General features: G+C 53.0%; 1 protein-coding gene across 4 annotated transcripts in view; it reads right to left on the reverse strand.

Moving 5' to 3' along the window:
• Positions 1-26411, reverse strand: part of LOC128272980 (cGMP-dependent protein kinase, isozyme 2 forms cD4/T1/T3A/T3B) — a 100131-nt gene that overhangs the window by 8257 nt on the left and 65463 nt on the right. Inside the window, exon 1 of one of the 4 annotated variants that reach the window (XM_053010877.1) lies at positions 18597-20450. The exons of the other annotated variants lie outside the window; for them this stretch is intronic. Coding sequence (XP_052866837.1) covers positions 18597-20262 — 1666 coding nt within the window. The 5' untranslated portion in view covers positions 20263-20450. Of the gene's footprint in view, positions 1-18596; positions 20451-26411 lie in introns of those variants that run through there. 4 annotated transcript variants of the gene reach the window in all.

The following is a 26411-nucleotide window of genomic DNA, read 5'->3' on the forward strand; positions in this document are numbered from 1 at the left end:
GAAAATAAAAGCATAAAAAGAGGTGGCAACATAAAAATTGGCAGTGAGCACAATCGGCGATCGCCTCCAACCAAGCTGATCGCGTGTGTGGTTGTATTTCTTCGGACCGTAAGGGATCCACAACAATGTACCGCTTGCGATCGATTTATTGTTCCATTTCGGGGTGGTGGCGTGGATCATCATCGGTGCGTTTGCAGCAACACCGCCGTATGTGTTTGCCGCCATTTAGACTCTGATTAGTCCATTTTGTTGCGCACCGAGCCCCGAGTGAGCGAGCGTTTGTGTGGTTTTGTAAATTTTGTTATTTTGCGCCCCGCGTTAATGTTGCAGCGAAGCGAAACACCAACGGTTCGGACAAATTTCTTCATCATCAGCACAATTTGTTCGCCCGCGGCGGAATGGCGCAGCGAAACAAAAGAGTTACAAAGAGTTCGTCTTCGAAACACCGACCGGGCGCGCACCCCGATTTAAATGTTGGCCCCACGGGTTGCACGCGCGTACGCAACATAAAACATGGACGCGTTATGCTCCACGCTCCTATGCGGTGTGCCGCGCGGCTAAGCTTTATATGCGTGCGCGAGCTCTTTGCATTTAATTACGTTTATTAAAATTCTTAATTAAAAGAAGAAAAAACAACTGCTACAGACGCGCAGCAGCCCGGTCGGGAATTGCCCTGCCCCTCGGGATTGAACAATATTTTCGTTCATAACCTGGGTGGACTCATCGTGATCGCGGAAGATGAACGGCAGTATGGCCCCATATGCTAATGCGACCCTGCCCGGGACAGGTTGGCCAATTACATGCTTCCCAACGTCAATCACAACGCCTCACTAATGCTGATCGATGACCGTCCACGTCCGCGGCGCGACACGACGTAGGAATGCGGAGTCAAGATCTTCAATGATGACAATAAAGCAGCGGCCCTGCATCTGGTATGCACATGAGGACACCGGCGCTGCTGCTGGGTGGACCCGCTGCAGTCTGCGCGCGCGTGGATTAAATAATTACCCACAAGTATGTGCAGCGGACGGCCATGCAAATTGCTGAACGGGGCCGCCCCGGGGCGGCTTTCAAATCATAACGGCGCATCAGCCCCCGGGAGCGGTGCACTTGAACCAACTCCGCGACAGCACTCGGCTGCTCTTGCGCAATGCTGTCCTCGCGTCCGTTAGGCGGTCGCCCCACGTGTGCGTGGTGGTGCTAATGTGCACTCGGACACGTTGTCACTCGTGGTTTCGCCACCACCATAATGGCAGAAAGGTCCCTCGTCGCGCCCTGTGTGCCCCTCTTCGAGTCCACACCGTGCCAATTACGGAAATATGTTCTAGGCTTTGTTGTTTAATTGGGTGCAGAATTGTTGAGGTGTTTTATGCTTTTGCTGCTTGTGGCGCGAGGATCACCGTGATTTAGATGCCACTCGAGTGCCCCGTCGGAGTCGTTTACATCTGGGAATGCAACATGACCACTATTGGCTTCATTCACGGTTGGGGTTTCTTCCTTATTCTTCGTCTACATTGAAAAAAATTGGATGACGTCTGCCGCGATCCAACTTCTGAATGTTACCGCTTCAGCCATAATTACTCTAAGCTAATGTCAGTCCATAGCCTTTGTTAGTGGTATAAAATCTTCATTCAAAGTCATTTAATGTTGATTGCCCACTTGTCCATTCTATTTGTCTTATCCTTTGGTTCCTTACACGTGTTTTGGCTCAACTTTCATTTTTTTCTATTCGAAAAAATGAATCAAAGAATCTGTATCAAATTTTGTGTAAAAAACAACTGTAGCATATGGTGAATCTACCTTGGCCCAAAGCAGAGTTCAAAATGTTGTCAGAGGGCCGAGAAGGTGTGAACGACCAGAAGAGCCCGAGCACGTCAACCGCAGACAAAAACATTGATGAAGTGAAGAACATAGTATTGGGCAATCGTCGAATCACCTTTAGTGATGCTGATGACCTAAACATATCGATTGGCTTGTGCCATTCGGTTTTTAGCAATGATTTGACCATGAAACTGCTAAATTGCTCAATTACGGCCTAAACCAGTATCTAAGCTAAGGATCTGTTGGACTCTGTCCGCGACCACCTAAATTTACTCCATAGGGTCATAGCTAGTGACGAAACATGGGTTTACGGTTGTGACGTGGAAAGTAAAGCTCAATCATCCCAACGGTGAAGAAATGATTTGTGCTTCGAATGAAAGTGCTTCGAGGATCGAAACAAACGCTGACACAAGAATATAATATCTTATGGGAATTACTTTGAAGGGTACAACATTGATACTCATGAATAAAGAAATAATTTTGAGAAAAAACACCGAATTCCGGATACTTTTTTAACAGACTCAGAGTACTCCTCAGCCATATTGCAATGAGAGTTAGACAATTTAACAGCATTGAAAGAAGTTTACTTTCTCTTTTGATCTTTACGTTTCTGTACTTTACACTTATGAGCTATTTCTGAAGAAGATAACGAAAAAACACTCTTTGCAGCTTCACCAAAGAAAGCAAAGCACTTCACGCGGTGGGATGCCAGAGACGCCATGCCTTACCATAAAGCTACTCGTCTCACCACGTCGCTTGCTCGAAAAAAGGAATGGAAAACCAAGGTTTCCAAAGGGCCCATCGCCCATCGCGTTGCTGATAACGTCGCACGGCCAAAGTGGGATCGTATCTCAAACCTTCCCCATCATACGCATCTTCCAAGAAGGTGCCTCCCCACACATGCTCCCGGTTAAGCGGTTACTGAGTTTTGCGACGGACGCGGGTCTGGTTGTCCGTTTTCTTCCTGCCCGATGCCGGAAGATACGACCCAACCGCAACTCTGATCGCCATTTGACGCTCCAAAATGCGCGCTGCCTGAAACACGATTGCGCAACCAAACCACAGATGACAGAAGTCGGAGGAAGTGGTCCGGGCGACAGGGAGTTGTAACCAAATACGTGATACGTCCGATGACGGCCACCAGGCTGGGGAGAGCGGAAATCGGTGACGATCGGAGGTGACCTTAGGTGGGTGGTTTTAGCCACTTCACACCCAGTCCGGTGTACGTTGGCGTTGGCGAAGCATACCGGTGAGCTCACCGAGGGATGATGATGGACATCAGCTTCACGGGTTGATTCAACACCGGGCCCTCTTAATGGCACACCTCGCGCGTGTACTTCCTTTCGTGCTGCTGCGCAGAATCCGGCCCCAGCAATTAACCTACAAAACGGTTTTGCAACTATTCGCCGCTGAAATGTTGTTACACCCAGCTTTTAGCGAAGATTTTCGGAGAGAAAATTACCTTCCCGGCCCGACCATCGGTCGGTCACGCCTTCGATGGCGAGAACGATCGCATCGCGTCTTTGTGTGAATATTTTTAAACGCGTTGATTTGTATCTTTTCGGGCCGGGCCCTGCCTGATGCAAGCATGTAATTGCCCCGTTTTTCCATTTTCTCAAGCCACTCTCCGCTCTTGGAGCTTGGACGATGACAGATGGCCTTTTCTTGGGGGCTCGGGTTTGACCGGGACTCCTTTTGTGAGATTGCCAAGACGTAAGACAATCACCAAAACGGGCCACAGTTTAGGCCACATTTACGGTCTCGGTGAAAGTTCAGCCCGACATGCTGACCCCCGGGCGGACGGGGTGAGTTTTTCGGAACAACTCATCCTCCTGTGATCCCTTGATCCCTTTTGATCTTCAGCCCATTTTGGTGTACTTTCTGGAGGCGCTCAAATCAATTACGCGGTTTACACAAGAAAAGATCGGCTTCGGCCGAAAAAAAGAGAAGAAAATGACTGCTTATGCTCCATCTTCGAAGGAACCTTAATTTCGAGCGCATAAAACGGTGCAAATCGTTTCCGATCAAACAAACCAAAGAAAAAAAAACGGCCCATTCCTTATCTCTTGTTCCGCGGCGGTTGTACCTCGCCAGTAAACGGCCAGGCGCAATAAAAAGGCCCATTATTTGTATCATTATGGTTCGTTAATGCTAAGTACTATGTTGTTGCGTTTTTTTTTTCGTCCGCTAGACGCTGGCGGACGTGCGGCCTCCACAGTTCTATGCGCTTGATTGATTGATGCTGTTGCTGTGGCTTTCGACTGATGGCGAGTGGCGAGACCCTTTCTTTGCCCTCCCGTCAATGCTGCGCAACACTCGGTGGATCGATCTCTGATCGATGATCACTGTGTGTTGGGCACCAAAGACCTCTTTTTAGTCTCGCTGAAGACGGCCCACTGTCGATCGTGTTCATCCTCTGCCGGGAGGGCTTAACATACTTTCCTTCGCGCCGACAATGACCGGCAAAGTACGCACATGCCATTTGGCGCAGCCCCATCGGCAGCTTATTGCTTATTTGTTCTTCCCGTTGCCGGCTTAGTGTCTCTGCTGGAGCCTCTACTTCGCGTGTTACTTCAAGTGATCGTCCAAAGTCCGAACAAAACCCGGCCAAACGCAATTCGGGAGTGGGGAGTGTTCCGTTTGAATTTCTTTGCCACGCCAGCCGCACTCTTTCGCTCGTCTGCCAGTTCCGGTACATTTCGGAGGTTGTGTTTTCACCGTTCCCCCGATTTGGCAGACATCATTCTTTCACGGATCGTCGCTCCATTGTGGCTAGAAGTGGGCCAACATCGGCCGCACCGATGCCACTGTGGCTTCGTCAGTAGATTCTGCTTCATCCGCTTTCCGTCCGTCCGTCCGGAGGATGGATTTATCAGTAGCCACGGCATGTGTTTGGCCCCGATCCGCGATCGATCCCGCAGTACCGATAATGATACGCGGACCGGACTTCACCGACCGTGTGAATCGGGTTTTTGGGAGGGCGAGATGTAATTAAACCGAACGGACCCCGTAAGGGTACACGGCAGTGAATTGAATTGCTAGCAGGTTGTGGGTTGGCGAAAAATATAAGCCCGAGCCCAACATAGATTGGGATGCCCAGAGATCGGATCCTCTAAAACTTCGACTCCTTCGAAAAATTGGCGATCCACAAGCCAATATGTTACGGGCGAAAGGACCAGAGACTTCATATCTATTACCGCACAATCCCACACATCGTTGGCATAATGTTTCGGGCTCGTCCGGTCGCAACAAAACCGGATGGAAAGTCACACCCATTTTGCATATTATCGCGCACGAGGCATTAAGTAACAGCCGAGAGTCCAGTCGTGCGCATCAGTCCATAATTAGCGTTGCAAATCTTCGATCGTCCGATCATCGAGTGGTGCGCGATTTGATATCTTGCTTCGAGCACGATTTGAGGTAGTGCTGTGGAGCGGCCATCAAATCGCCACGCCGTTTAGCAGCATTGACTTTCAAGGCGAGGGCCTTTCGGTTCGGTGAGTCATGCCGACGACGCCTTGGTGATGATTCATGCTCCGTTCACGGTCGCGCACCGATTCTGCGAAGTGACCTTCTTTGGCGTTCTCCACCCCGAGACGCCTTCCGAGAAGGGTTAACTTCGCTGACCCAATTTCGCAGCGAGAGCGAGGGACAAAAAACGCAAACGACCCATCCTGGGGCGGGATTTGAATTACAAAGCCCCGGTTCCACACGACTCCCCAGCCTTCGCATGTGTTTTCATTTTGATAAATAAGACACTACTCGTCTCCATCAAAAGCTCCGTCAGCGGGACCTACGAACCGACTCCTTTCGCTACGGGGAGGGCTTTGTTGCCCATCACACCGGAACCCCATATACCTTGTCCACATGGCAAAGCAACAAATTGCTTGGGCCACGAAGCGAAGAGATTGTCGGAAGCAACCAGCGCACCGCACCGTGTCGCCAAATCGATGTTCCGGACTTTCGGAACCCCGTTTACCTCGGGTAGAAGCTGCATTTGTGTTCTAGCTCGTTGGCCAGTTGACACCAGGATGCTGTCGATCGATCGCAATCAACCTCAATCGCAATGGGCCAGCAGTATTTGGGAACGACGTCGAAGTCTGAGATTTTGGAGCGAACGTCATCCACGTAGAGTACTCTCCGTCAATTTTCGAGACCTCATTTCTCGTCCGCCGACGCCGCCAGTCTAAGGCAAGGAACGAAGCCTACATTCGGTTGCCTTCTTTCCTAGGCACACACCTGCCCAGAGTGGAGTACAGAGAGCCGAGTACCGGAGTGTGATTGAATCATTATCGTGTGCCCCGGGCCCAACTGTTTTTGGGGAACGAGCTTCCGCAATGGCCCGCAAGTAGGTCCATTGGACACTCGGGAGCTGTAATTGACGCCATCGCGGGGAGTGTAATGTGTTTTGGGTCGTTGCAGAAGGGTTATTGAGGTCCAAGACAATTTCGTGGGGCACTGAGCCCGTGTGGGGCTCACATGAATCGCGGGCTTAGGAAGCTCAATGGTGGACGGTGTCCCAGATTGGACCATTCGACAAAAAGGCGTACTAACGCTGCTAGACTCGAGGTCTTTTTGGGGCACCACGGATAGAGCCTTTCGATACGACTTTGAGTCTCTCGCCTCAAGAAGCAATTCGGGGAGGCTTATAATTGACATTCTTCTCGAGGCTTCTTGATTGCCAAACCAAAGCGATAGAGAGAGTGTTTCGTAAGAATAAACGAAACTGGCTGCGCATGGTTCGGTTTCGAGTGAATCGCACCAATTTCGCATTCGAAAGCAAAGCTGCCAAAGCCCGCCCTGCCTCGAGGGCTACACTTTGGTGCGATCGCAACGAACCGTTGCACCGGTGCAGAATGCACCGGTGCAGCACACGATGCAGTGCCCGAATTGCGCCAACGAGAAAACATCGCTCGCGGCACACATAGTTCGATTTCTCACCCAGCCAGCCAGCCGATGGCGTTGATTATCATAATTGTCGCCCGGCGGAGCGACGTGCAATCATAATTAGTAAATTGCACCCATCGGCGCGCGCTGCACTCGATTGCAACGAGTGGTGCGCGATAAGATTGGGCGTTGATTTGATTCTGGCCGACCGGCATGCGCGGGTGGGTGTGAAATTATCCAGTTTTCACTTTTCACAGACACTTTCGACAGAGCGCCGCCAGAGTGCGCAAATTTAAACCCGCCTGCGAAACGGGGATCGCGTGTGGCAAACAAAACTCCCCAAAACCGAACCGTGAATCGGAGTGTGCAATTTTTGGGTGGCACCCGGCTTTTTAGGTGTGTGTGGTGAAATGTGCAATCCGCCAGCGGTACACCCGGGGGGCGGCCTTCGCCCGATGATGCGCGCAAATTATGCAAACTCCGGTTTGATTGACGCCGGCAGCGGCGCGATCGCGATGGAAAGCGAAAGCGTTTGCGGGGCGAAATTAGATAAATGCACCGAGAGTGTGTGTGTGTGTGTGTGTGTGTGCGTGTGTGTGGGAAAACGGTGTGCCGGGGTCGGTGTCGTGCAGCAGATGATATGTATGATAACCTTCCCCCTTAAGCTATGTAATAAGCTGTTTGGCCGAGATCTTAAATGACTCGTCGCCCGAGGGCTGAGGAGATATGTAAATTTAAACTATCACATTTCTCAGACGTAGTCGAGACGAATGGGAAGCATTTTCACCCCGCCAACACGCACCCGGCACGCGAACCAGATGATGCGGCTGGCGGCTTAGGTGTGAAGCTAAAATTATGCCATCGCTGAAGCGAGGAGTTCACACGGCACCCCCTTCGAGTGTCTTCTTCGGGCTGACACCTCCCGCAGCGGCAGCGATTATGGATCGACAGAAGAGTGTGATCTTGTGTCATATTATGTTATTTATTTGGAAATGTTTGCTGATCACTCATCGCACTGGTTTCGCTAATCTTTTTCTAGTCCTTCGACTTCTTCTGTGATCTAAAAGCGAACTGGTGTCCGATGGGAATATTACGAAAATTCTAAATGATAAAAAGCCTGGGTACAGCCTGGCAAACCAGGTCTATCGCAACCAACGCGAAATATTCACTGTGCTAAGGTTATGCTATGCATATGGTGGGATATGGAAGGTGTGGTGTACTATGAGCTTTTAACAACTAACTAAATTATTGATGGACAACCCTATCGACAACAATTAATGTGTTTTTGAAACAAGCTTTGGCCATAAAATGACTAGAAGGGGATAACAGACATAACTAACTGATTTTTCAACATGACAACACTCGGCCACATCCCGCAAAACCTGTTAAAACCTATCTCGAAAATGTCGGATGGGAACTGTTACTGGAATTAACCGGAAAGATGTGAGAAAGTAGTAGCTAACGGACATTACTTTCATTAAAAAAGTCATTTGTTTTGTTGTTTAACTAATTTACTCATCTACATTATTTGCCCTAAAAAGATTTATATGTCGGCGTAGATCTTCGAGTTCTTTTAGAGCGTCCTCCGTCATAGACAGAACAAAGAGTCTGGCAACACCGTAAACCTAAGTAAATATGATCAAAAACTCTGAATCCGAACCTATTCAATTTCCGGGCGTAACGAAGTTCACCGAGCCGGTTACTTGTTGATACAACTTTCAAATTGTCCGAATTGCGCCAAGCACTTTCTAATGGGCCACCATTTTGCAACAATCGATCGATCGATCGTCAGGATGAACCGAATGTACAGCAGCCTAATGATTAATGTGGTCAGAAAAAATCGTATTCAATCGTAACGTCCGATAAGACACTATTCGTTCGATCGAGGTGGAGTGACGCCAAGATGCAACAATGTGCAGTGCCCACCGTGGACAGCTCGTCGTCGTCGTTGTTGCGTCGTCAAAGTTCGATCAATCAAGAACGACTAGCGGCACTCGAAGACGGCGTTTCACGCAAAGAAAGTGTTTTATGTGGCCGGCAAGGCACTCGCATGTGCGAGATATGCTAACGAGCCGATCGGACACACGGATCGTTCCGTTCGCTGATCTGGCCTCCTGGCAACAAAACTGGCCCCCCTGCCCCGTATCGAGCTATTGCCAATTGGGGCCGCAGCGAAACAATGTACACGGTTGCGGTCAGAAGGCCCAGACCCAGGCGGTTCTGCAATCGGTGGTTCGGTACGGTCAAGCACAATGTGATCGATTCGAATGATCGATCGCGGCCGGCCCCAAACGAAGTGGCCGTTCCGAGCGAACGGCTTACCAACCGGCGTTTAGCGAGCGCTAGGGATGCGCCACTTAGCCCTGGGCTGGGCGAACGGCTTTTTTGCGTCTTTTTCACCACACAACGGACCGTGTTTCCCTCCGCCTATTGCTTCTCTGCTTTGAAGCGGCACCATCGGAAATCGGTACTTGGTGGCCAGCACTGGTGTGCCGTCCAAACAACTCGTTAACAGGTACTTACGGCTCCATCAGCAAAAGAGGTGCCAGCTGGCGAACTAGTCACGAGAAACGAAGAGAATGCCGCCGCGGACCTGGAAGCTCAGCCCGGCAGTCAAGTGTTGACGGTGATTTGTGAGTAAAATAAGCAATCGATCGTGAACTGTTGGCGAGTTGACCAGCATATTTCTACAACTCGCGCCGATCTACACGGAACAAAACATATTTTTGGCCGCCTTATGTAACGTTCCAACAACGACACGAAGTCGCCCAAGGAACTGTCAAAGCAAGTGGCTCTCTAAGTACCACACACACACACACACACACACTCGGTGCTGCCAATTGATATCACCGTTCTTTGCACTTTGTCACCCACCTCGGCCTCTAGCACCCCCCGCCGGCGAACATATCATAAATCATCCGTTCGACATGACAGGGCACTAGAGAGTGCTATAATCTGCCACAGACTCGTCGGCGATAACAAAAAAGGACCCAACCCGGGAGATGAAGGGAACCAAGGGCCCTGGTACCACCTGTACCGCCCCCCGCCATGCCATGTTTGCAATTCTCTTTGTCGTCCGGGCGAAGGTCTCGGTAAATGTCGAGTGAGGAATTTACGGTCGCCGCCATCGCCATCGTTCGCCGGATAATGTTTCCGCGACGTTCCATGGCGGCGGCGTGGGATATACGTCACCACCACCTCTAGCACCACCGCGGAACCTGGCAGAGTGGAGTGCACCGTTTTTTTAGAATGGCGCGCGCATCCTACACACTGCGCGCGCACCGGGTCTAGAGAGACGATGTCGTGGGGCCTAATCCCAGTCCCGGAGTCACGACCGAAGTCGGCTCGAGTGCCAAATAGTAGAACTGAAGGTGTTGCCCGTCTGGACGGGTACACCGAATGGCGAATTAGTTTTGCAACCGCCCCACAACATGACGTACGATCGCGCGTCGGGAGTTGGGAGCGCCACCAGCTCAGGATTCGGCAGAACTTCCGCGCCTAACAGGCCGCCAGCAATTATGGGTGATGGTGGTCGTGAAGTACCTCTTAAAGTTCAGCTCCGTCCGCTGCGGCTCCAATGACATTTGTGGCGTGCTTTTTCGGAGAGGCGTTACTCCTGCCTGGCTGGCTGCACCCCGTTTTGTGGGAGATGTCAAATTTATGATACGTTTCGGAGGCTGACGGTAGCGCGTGACTCTTGGGCTTGGGCTAGCAATAGAATCGAGCGGCCAAGCCGGTCAGCTCCTAGTTCGGCCCTCGAGGGAAGGGCCGCATCCGGCGTACCGGGCGCACTCGCAATTGATCGCAATCGCCCCGACTTGGGAAACTGGGACTTTGAGGCGGCGACGGCGGCGGCGAATCGCTTACCGAAGGTGAAACCTTTTAATGATCGTGTCAAACCACTTTCTTCCACACGCTGGTCCGTCGCCGGTCCAGTCCTGGTGGTGTCGTGGCTCCGTTTAGCGCGGTGAACCGGTCCCGGCACCGATTGCACCGACGGATATCCTCCCATTACGGTGGCTAAACACAGTTCTCGGTGCTTGCCTGACTGGCGCGAAGGGACGGGATCACCTAACGGTGTGTGAACCTTTGGCTCGGGTGGCTCGAAGGGCCTCGAAGGTTTTGTTCTGCCTCGGCCCCATTTTGGCATGGGGTCAGGGCGCCGAATCGATGGGGCTATAGATAGGGAGCTGCGCTTTTAATGAAGAAAATCTTCATCATCGAGGGTCAAGTTCGGTGTGCCTTCAAAGAATGTTGGGGTCTTGCAAAAATCGAACCGATTCGTGTTGCAGCGATCTCAATTTTCACAAGCGACAGCCGAGCATAGCAGAAGGGTTGCCGGGTTGCCGGAAAAACTAGTTCCCATTAGGAGGCATTAGGGCTGCAGCATCGTCTGGGAATGCCACCGAGCAGTTGCCGCGTTGCGTTGAAGACGCCAGAAGTGAAATCTAATAAAACGAAGCCCGAACCAGACCGAAGCCCAGAACACCCGGCTCCTCGGCTGCCGTTTTTGGCGTCACAGCTGGCTGGGAGCATAAAATGGAACGACGGCAAACTGGAACGGGATGCCTAGAGAAGCCGCCGCCATCGATGGCTGATCGCGCCGAGAGTAAGTAAAGTGAAAGGCATGTAATTTCGCTTTTGTTTTCGTTTGATTTACGCGTGAAAAGGGAACACTTCTGCCGGTTGCCCGCCATCGACGCCAAAACTAGACCACAACCCCCAGAGTGAGAGGAACAGGTTCGACAGGACGGGCCCAACCTGGGTCGCTGTGTGTGCCATACCGGGTCCGTGTGTCCACAGACCTGGTCCCCTGTTAGCCTAGCTGTTGCCGTTGGGCCGCACCCTGATAATGACATTTAGCAACTAACTAGCACATCACAGGAGGCGGCGGCTGGCGGACGGGTGCCTGCGAGAGCCGGGCGGAGATCTACGAATAAGGGTGACAACGTTGAGCCACGCAGAACTGCATAGGCCAGACCAGCCAGGCTTCCTGGCCTGGCCTGGCAATGAAAGTGGAGCACCGGTTTTTCCGAGGCGCGCGATTCGATCCGATTGCTGCAAGATTTGTTGTGATATGTTTTCCTTTCGTTCGCTGCCCGCGCAGCAGCCGCTCAAAGCCTACTTACAACCTTCTGTCAATTTCATGTTTTGTTGCGCTGCCGACGAAGCCGTAGCTCTGTGCACAGAGAGGCACCACTTACCTGGGAAATGAAAATGAGAAAACATAGATTTAGATGCAATTAAATGCAATGCAGTGGGAGAGAAATAGAGAGATAGGGAACGACAACAACAGTGATCAACCTTCAAAGGCGCATTGCGTCGATCGCAAAACAATATCACGTTTCACAAACGAGTTTGTTTTTGGAAGCAACTTTTCCTCTCATTCAGCCGGCAGCTGCTGCCGGTTAATCAATTCGTAAGAAAATGCGTTACAAAATTCAAAAGTAAATCTTTTCGCTGCAATCCACGGCCACACGGAGAGCGAGGCTAAACAATTCCGTGTCCGGGGCTGTACCGCGGCCGGCATCCCTACACCCTCTCTCCTGCGGGCCGTGATTCATGTTGGTGGCAAAACCGAAGAAAAACCGGAAAATAATTCACTCCCCAACCGCGGGAGATTTATTGCCATAAATCCGACGCCGAACCGAACGCTTCTTCACCGACCTGGGAAGACATTTTGGGTGCCTTGGCTGCTTGGGTTTCCAAGAGGAACAAATGAACCTAAATAAATAAAGCCCCGAGCCGCGGCCCGGGGGTCCGAGAGAGCAAGGATTGCCGCGGCTTGTCGGCTTCGTGCGATGGTCCCGTTACTACGAAGGCACCATGTGCCAAAGCCGGAAAGGTGGTCCAACCACCGTTAATGAGCAATCCCATCCCATTGGGTGCGGGCGCGAGCACGAGTGGCCTTTCGGAAATTGGGCGGATTGGCGGATCGAAACACTGTAAGCCCAGCGGGAGAGTGCGGTCCCCCCAAAAGGGGCGCGCGCGCTAGTGTTAGTTTATGAGCTGCTAACGGCGACCCGCACAACATTTCCGTGTTTTCCGTAACAACAGCGAAAACGGCCGTTTGAATCGCCGATCGCGATTCATCGCCAATCGCCGCAGATAACAAGACGATAACACATCGCGCGGTTCGTGGAAAGAAACACGCAATACGGTAAGTCCCGGGCCGCCCCGTCCCTGCATTAATAACAGACGAGGCCGATATGCTCGAAATTATGGAAATATTTATGCAAATGAAGCACACGCGCGAGCGTTTATCGAAACCCAAACCCCCCAAAAACGGGACCTTTGGGCCGGGTTCGACAATGGATTATGCTCTACGCCCATCACACATCGACCAGGTTGGAGGCGGAATGGCCACAAAAGCGGCCACAAAGTTTCTTGAACTCGAAACACTGGACCATTCCGGAACAAGCCAAGAAAAAAAGTCAAAACAAACGGTGATAAAGTGTTTAGATATTCGAAATTCACTGAAAACACTGCACCCCCGTGCCCCGTGAAATGGTTGTGGCCAGGCCAGGCCCGACACGTTTTGGCAACTTTTCCGGGCCGCCCACCCCCCGCCCGCAGCATGAAATAATGAGAGTTTGAATCGCAAAATTGAAAACCGAGGCCTAGGTTAAGCGAAGCCAGAGCGGCGCCCACACTTTTACTTTCCTTGGGCCCCGCGTGGGGTGGTCGGTGGGTGGGTGGTAACTTTTCCCCAATTTTATGCACTCACGCTCAACGGCCGCCACCGCCACCGGAACCGGAGTATGATTGTTTCCGATCGGTCCCCGACTCCGATCGGTCCGATTTGCCATTCGGAGGACCCTCTCTCGAACGGCCGCTACCCAAGGCCAGAGAGACGCACCTCCACAACCCCGGCACACAATGCAACGCCATGTAAAACATTTGTCGGCAACGGCCACTTTCGGTTCGCGGTGCTGGGACCGTGGCGGCGCGCGTCATGGACGAAGACGCTCCAGTTTTCTCTTCCGTCCAACCGTTTCTTGCGCGTTGCGCGTGCGTTTACGTTTGCGTGTCGTGGGTTCGCGGGCCTCCGGCGCCCCCGATTCGACACCAATCGGGTTGTTTGTTTAGGAAGAAGACCCTGCCGAAACAGTAAAGTTTGCCCTGCGTGCCTTCGCCGTTTCATGGCGCCGCCGGGGCGGCTTAGGATTGACTCGACAAAAACATACAGACCCCACAAGGTGAGGTCGAAACGTGTTACGGCAAAACCGAAATCCAATCTGGCGGACATTGTGTCGGGCAATTGTGGACGGTAAATAGAAGCACAGGTTGCCGACAATGATCGAGGCCGCTTCTGTTGACTCTCCAAAATTGAGCTCCAGTTAGGGGGGCACAAGCTGAAAATCAGTGTGTCAAGGTTTGGCAAATATTGTATTAAACGTCGAGGGATACCATTTGAAGGTACCCTAAATGTGAGCTCCCCATAAACCCTCGGAGAGGTTGCAAATTTCGATCCGAGACGCCAATTCTTCGTATTACCGCAATGAGACGTGGCGCCGGTCACGGTTTTGCGAGCCGCTTGCGAGTGTCATAATTCATGCGAGAGTGAAGAAAACAAAACCGATGACAATCAGAGCGCATCTGGCCGCGAGGCCATCATCATCCCTCCCACTAATGTATTCTGCGGGCTGCATAAAAAATGCTGAGCCGTGGGGCCCGCCATCATCGAGAGACCTTTCTCGAGAGGCATCGTATGCTATGCAAATGAAGACGAACCCCCGGCGATACCGATCTTGGCCGTAATGATCTTGACTGTCCACAGCACACACGGTAGCCGTGCCTTTGCCCGGAGGGCCTCCGGCGATCTGATTAGCGATGGCCCAGAGGAAACCACAAATATGGTGGAAAATCGTTCCGCTCATCCGACGACGACGACGACGACGGCGATGATGTGGTGACCCTAATTAAGGTTATTTAATGTACTGCAGCGGCCCGATCTTTCGTAAGAAAGAGGCCCATAAATCATCCTATTACTGCACCGAGCAGCGGGCGGTCATCTTGCGTCACGTTCCGCATTTCTTAAATTCTGACCGATCGGAGTCACTTTGGAAGACGAATGTGGTGCTGGGCTAGCATCGCGATTAGTAATCAGATACCGCGCCCTATTCTTCTCCGAAACAAGACTCTCAAGTTCTCCAGCTGGGCTAGAAGAATCCGCCGCCTCCGCCATGATGGATCGGTATCCTGACCCACCCTGACTTTACGTCCGAGCATAAATAATGGTATCCCGGACACGACCGGAATGCATATCGCGTGCGAATAAAAGGCTAATGTTGGCAAGGCACGGCGGCGGCGGCCATTTATCACGCGGCTGTTTATTTTTCATTCAATCATCCCTTTCATCGTCGGGGCCGAACGGTGCGCATCCTCCAGTGCATCGTGCATCGAAAAAAGTAAAAGGATCAGTGGCGGGCCGATGGTCATTTTTCTTGGCCGACTGGCACGCTCGATTTCCATGCGCAGGGCGCGCTGCATCTGCTGCTGCGGCGTGTGTTGGCGTGTTGTTTGCGTTGCAAAAACCCGCCGCCAAGGCACGAATGCACTTTCGCCGTACCCAGGCCATGGCCAGGCCATGGCAGGCCATGCCAGGCCGTGGCAGGCCAGGCCCGGTTTTATGTAATGTTTTGTGTTAGGTGATCATGAATGCATGATGCGCCCGACACGTCCCGCCGGCCGGGATCGATCGAGTGAAGAGTGAAAGTGGCCACAACAGTGCAATACCGTCGTGGTTCGGTTCGCGGTTCGGAGAGACTTTTCAGATAAGGGTGGCAGCGGGACCACCGCAACCACCGCAATATCTTGAAAGATGCAAAAATAAACTCTCAGACGTGGACCACAAAAGTTCAAAGAAACGTTCCGTAATCTCGATCATCCAGCGCCAAGTGTGTGTGTGTGTCGGTGAGAGAGAGGTTTAAATCACATCAAATGGGTGTACAGTTTTGGGGTTGTGATCAAAGTTAAAAAAGGCGGTTTTGCAACCACTCAACTTCACTTTCAAGCCCAAAAAGGCGGTCCGAAAACCTACAAACTAACAGCATATTTTTTGTGGCTGCTACTGTTGTTGCAACAATAGATGCGGGGTTGGTCACATTCGATAGATGGCACAACCGATACCGACACCGGGGACCGGTATGGGTCAATCGGATCCAGTCTCGGGCCCGCCCAGCAACAGCAACTTTAAGTTTAAGCACCGTAAAATTGTTGTGAGAATAAATTACGATCGCCGACCACGCCGAGGGTTGCTGGGATTGCGTTCAATCCGGCGTCTCTCTGTGTCTCTAGTGTTTCCTATTTTTCTTTGCGGTTTGCCAAACGGACCAAACGGATTGGGCCGAGGCCGGATCCCGCCGTCAGGAAGCTGCACAGTGGAGAGGCACCATTACAGAACTATTATTTTGGTTGGCAACACTTTAAACCTGTGTTGGGTTTTTAATAACGTATTTGTGGATCCTCAACATCATTCACAGGGTGTCTAAACATAACAACAGCATGATCGATCGAACCCAACAATCGACTGTACAGGTCAACAATAGAAAACGCAATAAAACTTTGGGACTTTCTCCTTAATCAGCATATCGCCCTCTGGCGATAGGCCCAATGGCAACTACAACACGGCGGCGGATCCTTCAAAAGGGCTGGGCCGGCACGCACTCTTTCTAATAACCACCCCCCGGGGGTGGTGGTGATAATGAGCCCAGCATGGCGCACCGCAATGTTCGCTCCCGGATCGTATGTGATCTTCGTTGCCCTATTGGAAACGCGGCTTTTCGGGGGCTCTCAGGCGGATCGCCCTAAGGCACTTAGCTCGGAAGGGTGAAATTTGACTTCAAATTTACCCAACTCAGCGCGAATAGCCACGCCGTTGGTCCGCGATATCTCGCCGTGACTAGTTATCGGCTCTTTCGTAATGTATATGCTAACATCGCTTATGTCAGCGTGGAGAAAGTGTCGATAGAGCACCTTCCAACGGTCCGAGACTCTTGGCTAGAGACCAGAACCACAGCTGGACCTAACAGATTAGCATCACAGCGTTTGGCGAATTGCGCAACGTCGCCCGCTATTTGTGGGACAGGATGCGCTCGAGGATAGTGGGAATATGCAAAAAGTCCGACACATTCGCCGATGAGCCGAGAAGTAGCCACAACATTAATCCAACACGCAGCAACCTGTTCCTCGTCCGGCTGCGGTGAAAGGTTACTTGGTGGGTCGGGAACGACCCTTTGAACGGTGGCTGCTGGCGACTATCAGGCGAAAGTCTGTGGCCGAGCTGCGAAGAGCGGATCAAAGCCTCGATGCGAGCGATGCGCGGACGACTTTCGGTGCGCATTCGCGGGTGCTAAACAAGATGTTGTCCAGCCCTTGGCGGCACGGTGATCATCTTCCCGGGCATCGCGGCCGTGCGGTTCGTGGAAAGTGAAAGCTACGCCGCGTTAGCCGAGCCAGCTGGAAGATGGCCGTGTGGGGTGACTTTCTTCAGGCTTTCAATGGGACTTGGGGACTTGGAGACGATCAGGCCCCTTTCTGGTCACCGATGTGTCGCGCGCGATCGATGCCATAACCGGGCACGAAAGCGCAGCAAATGTCAGGTTCCGCGAATGGACCACATTTTTATGGGCAGCCTGCCGCACGAAAATGTCACCCACGGAAGAGATCCTCTTCCAAAGGGGAGCATCCAGTGGATTCGCACGACCATCTATGGTAATGGACCGACTGGCGCGTCCCGGGTCTGTGTCAAATGCCACGCGTAGCCCCGAACCGACCGCTCCCGCAGTCGTGTATGAATATCTCACAACCCTGCCGGCCTTACATAAACAGCCATTTGCTCCGCGAGGACGGGAGGGCACTTTTTCGGTGCACGCCGCCGCCACCGATTTGTCCGCACAAAACTGGACACCCTAATGGCAGCAGCGTGGCCCTAAGTGTTGAGTGATATTTAATAGCGCTCGCTCGGAAAGATGATGAATTACGCTTCATCTTCGAACGCCGAACGGAACACACGTAGGTAATGTTTTATAATCGCTGCGCACACACAGGGTCCATGAAAGGGAAAGCATTCCAAAAGGTGGCCATCTGACCCGGCTTTTTGGTCGGTCCAGTATTACCGAATCGCCTGCTCGGCTTGTGGAGGACTCCACAGCGAGACCACAGAATTTGTTTACGTTGTCAATATTCGATTGTGGGTCTACAAAACGATGCATTAGGTCCGGAGCCTCTGTCGCCTGGAGTCTTGTTTGTCACCGGAACACACCGGTAGTTCCAGTCACAATGTTTGGACAACTCACGGTGGCGCGAGCAGAAGCCACCGTAGGTACCGTTCCCGGTCAACCGTTCCCAGTTCTTCATTGGCCACTTAGTGGAAACCGGACCTGATGTTTGCGCTCCCAGGTAATATCCCGTACAGCGTCCGTTTAGCGACCCCTAGGTCCCGGACCCCGGAGACCGGCTCGGGCTTCCATCCATTAGGAGGACGTTAGCGACACGTCGCCGTCGAGCGATTCCCCGAGCGAGTCGTGGCATCTTCGACGTCGTCGTGAAAGGATCGTTTACAGTGTATAGAAGGCGATATAAAGCTCTGGGTCTCCCACGGTCCCATCGGACGGAGGAAGAATCCGCCCCTAGATGCCCTTACGGGTGCATCCTCGACTGCGTCCGATCGATAATGGACGCGATCGTGACGTAGACAAAGTTGACGATCATGCCTGATGATGATGATGTGGTCGAGATGTTAATGGTGATGAAAGTTGGAAGAAGTCATTTAGGTACCAGGATTAAGATTGCGGTTGAACGTCCGACGCAGTAAGTGGAGTCCAAGTATTTGAGCAGTGGCAAGATCTGAAAACTCGCCTCCGGACCGCCTCCAGATCACTTACCGTCCGGTGTAGCGTAGATCTCCTCCACGTTGCCGTAGATCGGCTCGGCCGCTATCAGGTTGCCGGTGCGCCGCTTCCGGGCGTAGGTGTGCACTGGGACCAGCGACGGGAAGCGACCACTGGCCACACCACCAACTCCGCTCGGAATGATGAACGATTCGGCCGAATCCGAGCTGGACGCACTGTAGTGTTGCGTGCGGTGTGGATACTGATGTCCACCGTTGTTGTGGTTGCTGCTGCTGTTGCCGCTGCTGCTGCTACTACTGCTGCCACTTCTACTTCCGGCCACCGCCGTGACACGGTTGCCACCGAACAGCTTCTTGAACGTGGATGAACCCTTCGAGGGTGACGAGGATACCGAGGAGGATGCCCCGGACGAGAACGACATGAACGATGATGGTGGCGGCGACTCTTGTTGATGGTAGCCGTCAAGCGGGCCACCGATACTCTCGTACTCCGACGTGTCACCTTCGCGCGGTCCACCAAAGTGGGCCTTCAGCAGGGTCCGCGGGAACTTGGTCCCGGCGGAAATGGTGTTGTAGAGCATCTTCCCGAAGCCGACCTTTTTGGCGCCCGCCTTCTTGGGCTTCTGCGGCTCGAGCCGGGGCAACAGATCTGCCGGGATGTCCTCCAGGATCGGGCGTCCCCGGATGGTCCGATTGCGCGACAAGGTAGCCGTGGCCCGCGGGATACTGGCCAGCGATCCGTTGCCCTCGCGGTAGATCTGCGAGCAGAGATCATTGTCCGACCGGTACGTCGTCATGCGGTCACCGATCGACAGGTTGCTCTCGCTGTCGTCACTTCCGCGCCGATAGTCGGCCGGACTGGACCGATCGCGGTACCGTGGACCGCCGCCATTATCACAGAGTGTGCTGGACCTTAGCTTAGAGTCGAGACTATCTACAAGGCTAGCTGATTCTACGGCACCTCCCGGATACCGACTGACCGGCTGACGCTGGTAGTCCGAGTATTCGTCGATTGCCGGTCTCTGCTGTCGAATGCGTTCCGCCTTCTTCGGCTGGAACAATTCCCGACGGTCGAGGGTTCGCTGCTGGGCTTGTGGGACCTGTGCGGCCACCGTGTTCGATCGCTTCAGCGTAGAACCGGCGCTCCGACCGTTCGCCAGGTCCACGGTGTAGGGATCCGTGTGGAACAGCGCATCACCATCGGTTCCCCGCCTAAGGGCGGGTCTCGATTTGTGTGTGCCCTCGAACATCCGACCCCGGACCGTGTGGTACTTGCTGCTGCCAAGGTCCAGCTGATCCTGGAGCTGGGTCACCGACGGTTCCTTCAGCTCATCCCACTCGGGAAACTGACGCCGTCGGGCTCGCCGGATCGTGGCGGGCCGGTAGCCATTGAGGGCCTTCAGCACGCCGCTCCCGGAACTCTCCTGGAACGTGTCTCGATCTTCGTCCTCATCCGGCAGGCCTTCGTCGTCTTCCGAGGAACCAGCCACCGTCGAGGAGCGGTAGGTGGCCGCCGTGGTAGGCATTGCAGCGGGGCTCGCCACGGCCCCAGGGATCGACTCGTGGTGACTATCGATCAGGGCGTTCATGCTCGACTGCACCTTGTCCCAGTTGGCCTCGTACAGGGCGCCCATGGCACTGCGCTGCTCCAGTGACAGGCTCGCGTCCACCGCACGCCCCGGATGGTGCACGATCCGCATGGTGACCTCGTTCCAGGAAGGATTAACGGTTCACACACACAATTCACGGGTAGGATTCGTTCGACTGTAGGCAAATGCTTCACTGCTGTATCGTACCGGGGGAACTCATTTTCTTTCTCACCAACTCACTTTTCTCTATGGGCCGACTCACTGGGGGGGCTCTCCTCTTCTTGGCTGTTTTCACACTTCGCTTCGCTTTCCTCCGCGTGTCGCTGCACGTTGCACTGCTCGTTCCCCGGACAAGGGACAAGGGAACCGTAAGCCGATCAACCGATCGCCATGTAATACGCCTATTTGATACGCTTCAGCTACGACTAATAAACAAAAACAAACGAATCGAATGAGCCCCGCATGGTCTCGGAAACTTCGGAAAGCCCCCAGGGCGGGAAGGGATGTAACGAAGGTTCCACTTGTGGTTCGCCGTCACCAATCACTCCGGTTGGTGGATCGGGATCTTCGTCGGCACGCGCGCGACGACACCGGACGGCAGGGTTAAGTAAGCCGTGCCGCCGACTCTGTTGAAGGGTAACCTCACTTTGTGGCCGACGTTTGATAACACAGCGAGTGGCCAGCAAGCGATCCAATAACGGCTCGCGGTGTGTGGAGTAGGTCACGTCCGAACGCGCTGCTTGACAGATAACGAACGCACAGACACTAGCACAGGTCGGTAATCAACAGCGTCAAAGTAGTCTTTTGTGTCTATTTTCAGCGTCAAGTGTCGGAGCGGAAAGAACCACGGCTTTGGGAAGTCCGACTTGATTGAAGTACTGAGTATTGACGCCAATCTATCACCGGGGTTAGATGGATTTGGAATTGACCATCATCAGAACCCCTCGACGCTCCCAGACATTCCGCACCAACAGACGTCAGGCGAGGAAAACAAAGGCACTGAACCGGACCTGGCCGGCGATGCCACGCAAGTGATGTTTTTGCCAGCGAGCAACCTTGGAACTACGGTTGACATTTGTGGCTGAACCGCGTGAACCAATCGCCGCGACGCGGACGTGATGCAATTGGGATTGGGGTAGCGACTCCGTTGTGAGTCCATTGCAAATCTCTTAGGATTGGGCGAACCTTTTGAAATCTGTGTCTGCTCGACTTTCGTGTTCAGAAGTGTTGCTTAAGGCGACTTTTGTTTTCCTATAGTCCAGTGAGGTTGCCGTGACCCCGTCTAGTGTCCGGAGTTTAGATTCTGGAGATATTGAGGGTAACTCCGGTGAACTGTCAAGATTGTGACTGTCACGCTCAAAGATGACTAGATCGCACCATGACAATGATGCTTACTCAGACTGCACATCGGCTACTAGATGACCGCAGACCAAAGTTCAATAAAACTGCAACTTCAATTGACTCATCATGAGTTCATCGTCGATTTCTTGAGCCGCACCCGCATCATCGACAAAGAACTTTCGCACCACGTCCATGCGTGGCCATGTGAACGAAATCGAGTTTCCGAGCGATCCTTGAACCGGTTCACTCCTCTCCGGACTCGCATCCTGGTCACGGACACACACACACCTCGTGGCACTGTACTCGTATGGCTTCACCCAACTGGTGGCTACGGCCGAACGAACTTCAAGGTCTCACTCGCTGACGGCTCACCGAAATTCGAATGGCCCAACCGTCGAAAAGCACGCCAAAATCGGCACGCCTCAAAGAAGCACGCGCGCGCGAAATGGGCGCAATCCAGTTTCGGCGTGGAGCCATAAACTCTGCGTTCCGCTTTTCTTGCGGGGGGCGTTGGCCAGCAAGAGGAAGGGCGAGACCGACTGGATTGTGAAACCGGCCACTTCCCCGGCCATTCGAATTCCGGTAACCGGTACCCCCCATTATCGTCTCATTATCACGTCAAGGTTGGCGAGATTCCGTTCAGAAGACGTTCTTCGAGTTATCGGCGGTGGTGACGACGATTTGGGACGCTTTTGGGAGTTTTTGTGGGGCGAAATGTAAAATGGGTTATTGGAGCACCGATTTCGCATCGACAGCCACTACGAGAAAGAAAGCCAATTTTACGACGCTTTGTGGTGCGTAGCAGAATTATGTTAATGCCCCCGTTTGGCATCATCCATAATTCTATTTCCATAACGAGAGCGCGCGCTTTTCTCTTCGAGCCCTCGAGCAGCATGCGAATCGAATTACTACTAAACGTAATTCAGCTTGCCTGTCTGTCTGTCTGGTCCTATTACCCGTTGGTGGAAGGAGCCTTGATACAACGGAAAACCTATCAAAAGCGGCCCCAAATTAATCTTGTCGGTGAAGCGATGATACGATAATTAACGATCAGCATCGCTTATGAGCGGCGGGCGCGTTTGGTGCCGAAGAAATGGAATGCAATCGCAACGGTTCCTCGCACAAGCAAAAAATCACGCTCCTTCGCTGGCTCGCAAAATGGCAGACGTTTCGCAGAAGGCGCACGACGCAAGTCACGCGACAGACAGTGTGCAAACAAACGTCGATCGAGCGATCGCGGTCGATGTCGTAAATGCCACAGCAACGGTCGGAAAATCGGAACTCTATATCGGCAGTGGCCGATCGGAAAAACCTTCAATTTTTCCTTCGCAATCCATCACGGGCAGAGAGGCGCGCGAGCGATTCGTGCCTAAATGGCTCGTCTTTGCGCACGTGGCACGGCGGGCGCCTACAGCAGAGTGTGGTGCAGACTGCACACCGTAGTTCCGATGGCCTCGAGGAACATCGTGAGGCTGCATTCGAAATAGCTGGCATACCGATGCACCCGAGAGAGAGAGAGAGAGAGAGAGCCAGAGCGAGCGATCGTGGCATTTGGAGGCTCACGAATTGCGGTGATCACCGGATCACTATCAAAGATAGACCGGCTTTGGCCGCCTCCGGGCTCGATAGGAAACCATACGAAGAGAACCTCCTGTCGGGGGGGATTGAGATAGCGAGTGGAACATTTCGGGCGATCGAGAGTGGGCTCGAACAACGACCAATTTCAATTAATGGCCTCCACCGAAACATAACGCGGAAATGATGATCTCTCGCAGGGCTCCCAGGGCTCTGCAGCCGAAGAAGCTACACCTCGCGGCCGGCTCTTCTAATCCCTGAACATGCTTGATTCGCCTCTAATTGTTACGGTCCTCGGCCACGCCGATTGGCAACCGGATTCCAATTTGAAAGAGATGATGTCTCAATTATCCCACCGCCAGCTGCTTAGCGGACACAGTCGTTGAGCCGTGCCGTGAAGGTTCCGCTGTGGGTTGATCAACCCATCAAGACGCGGTTGACAACGCGGCTCACAATTTGATGATGTTGGGCTCGGGAGTTAATGGAATGGCCCCTCTCTGATTAGCCGATCCATGGTGGGTGTCCCTAGTTATGATTTATTTACGGCCGTATCTTCCCGCGAGGTACGATACGCAACAACAGCGTGAGTTCATCATCAAACGAGCGCCTTTATGGGGGCGGCGCAGCTTGTATCCTCAATTTAATTTTATATTCTCGAGGATCGCCCAATCGTCGGCTGACCCGAAGGAAGCGCAGCCTCTCGGCGCCGGGACATGTCTGATTAATCATTCCCCCCAGAGCCCGTATTATTTACGACCAGCCTCGTCGGAGTCACGGTCGGAGTCGCCAAGAAGACGACCGAACCATAAACCCGCGCGGAGGGCGCACCAAAAATCGGCTTGGAGTGTTGCAAAATTACCACCATCGCCGCCACCGCCAGTGACCATGATGGCGGATGTTGTGGCGGATACAACACTCTCGGAACAAAAACGATCGACGACGATCGGTCAGCGCATATGCAAACGTGGCAATCGAAGCCATTTCGAAAGGAACCGAGAGCAATCGATTTCGCTGAGGGTCACTCCAAAACGCGGCACTCTCAGAAAAAGGGGGGCGCCACGGGAAATCTCCTGCTGGTCTTTTACGGGGGGTCGTAGCCGCCATAACCAGAAGCCATTGCACACTGGGTTCCGCGAAGGTGACATAAGCCAGCGGCACAATTTGCGGCACTCCACACGCTACAATCAGAGTCCGTCAGACGGACGTGGAATGTGTTTGCAAACGCCAACGTCCTTCCGACTCTCGGGAGCGGGAGTCTGAGAAGTCGCGCCGTCAGCCGACCAGTCGCGATCTTTCTCCACCTACGACAACCGGTTTTGCTGGCGGCGCAGACTTCCTTGTCCCTGACGAAGAAATCCATCGATGGCGGCGACCCGGTCGATGAGTAACAAGCCCGGCTTTATGTGGTCGCTAAATGCTCGTCGGTGACGAAACCACACCCTGGCGGAAATACCGGCCTGCAGGGTTCTATGCGAGGATCGTTTGGGTCGGCTTTGCACGCAACGCGTTCTTAACCACTTTCACCGCTTTTCAGGAGGTCCTTCACACTGTCACTTTCATTCGCAGCTGAGAAGATGGTACGGCACCTCAGACTTTCACTTCAGACGCCACCGCAGACAAGTCGATCAACACGACGGTGCCGATGATGATGTTGAAGGTTGCGGGTGATCGTAACAACAAAAAACCAACAACCACCCGAGATCGTTATCTTGCGGCTGTCGAAGAACGCACGCACGCAGTTGGTTCGCATGGAGCCACGCACCTCGGCAGCAGATTTCTTGGAAGCGGCGCCTTGGTCCGTGTTCACTTCTTGGGGCCGACAGATAAAAACGCGCACACGACACTCGAAAGGCCACGCGGCGTAAGGGCGCGGCGCAGTGTAAACAATCTGAGTTCCCCACAACGCGCTCGCGCACTAAGAACGGGTTTGTGGGATTTTAAATATTTTCTCAAGGCTTTCAAGGCTCTCTCTTGGGGCGCGCGCCGTTCGCCGTCATCAGAACCGAAAGCTGGTCGAATTTTCACCTACCGAAGCGGCCACAAACAATCGCGGATCGGGGGGGTGCACGGGCGCGTGCGTGTCACGCAAACACAATCGCGGGGAGTCGGAGCGCCAACGAAAACAATACGACTTCACAACGCGACCACGACCGGCACTCGGCGATTCCGTTGCACTGCGGACGGAACGCGAATCTTGACTGAAACCGAAACGGTCCGATCCGATCCGGCGAAGCAAAGGGAACGAGTTCGTGGCCGCGCGTGTGGTAGTAGTGGTACAACACACGATCGCGATCGGAGCTTTCGTTCGTCGGCGAGCTTTCGGGCGCCACCGATCGGGAGAGGGTTGGTGTTGCAATATGCGTTATGCAGCAGCATAACCCTTTACAAAGGGGCTCATGGAAGTAATGGGAACTACATTGAAACTAAGTTAAAATATAACCGGCCCTTAAAAGGTTTACTTAGTCCCATGATGATAGCTAAAAGCTTCAAAAACTGCCCATTACACGAGTAATTTAATCTCGTATTAAAAGGCCCAAATCCCCTACTATCACGCGAATCGCGATCGCGAGCCGGCCTTTTTTGTAATTAAAATTCCAACTTTTCGTACCCCATAAAAACCCATTTTTTGTTTAATGTTGTACCCCACAAAAAAAGACCCAACATCGACCGATACTATAGTGAGAGGTGTTCCACACGCCCCAGCTACGTTGTCCTTGACTGTGCTCCAGATTACCGATTTCTGGGCGGATGCCGGTGATGCGAAACAATTAGGCACGACCGAAGAGCCCAGAGAGCCCAACATTCAATTAATACACACCCACCGCAAAGTCGTTAGAGGTGTGTAAATAGTGAGTCGCGGCCATAAACCAACTCACAACACGCAGCATAAAAAAATATGCGAAGCGACCCATCATGATGAGCTGGCCTAAACGAACTGATTAAATTGGAAGATCGGCCGAACGGAGATCGTATCTCGTCCGGCCGATCGTGCCGTGAGAACTGACTGTTCCGTACTTTACCGGACGGATCATCTCTAACCCTGGCATTTGGCCACACCGCACAAACGGGTAACTCACAGCCCGACCATTGTTCCGTTTGGACAGAGCAAGCGAACGCGACGCACACGGATCTGGGCTCGCTGGGCTGGTTGGGCGGTGACGGTTCCTTTGCCACCATTAACCATTGTGAGTCACACCTCGCAGTCCCGGCCGGCTACAAAGTGACACGATCCGAAACCTACCAATTACAACCCCCGTTGGAGTGAACGTTTCTGTTCACGTGCCCCACTCGGAGGGCTTAGGCGTTGTCCTTCGCAGGTCCAAACCGCCGGCTCCAGCGCGGGC

The sequence above is a fragment of the Anopheles cruzii genome, chromosome 3 (genome assembly GCF_943734635.1).
Source record: "Anopheles cruzii chromosome 3, idAnoCruzAS_RS32_06, whole genome shotgun sequence".
NCBI classification, from domain to species: Eukaryota; Metazoa; Arthropoda; class Insecta; order Diptera; family Culicidae; genus Anopheles; species Anopheles cruzii.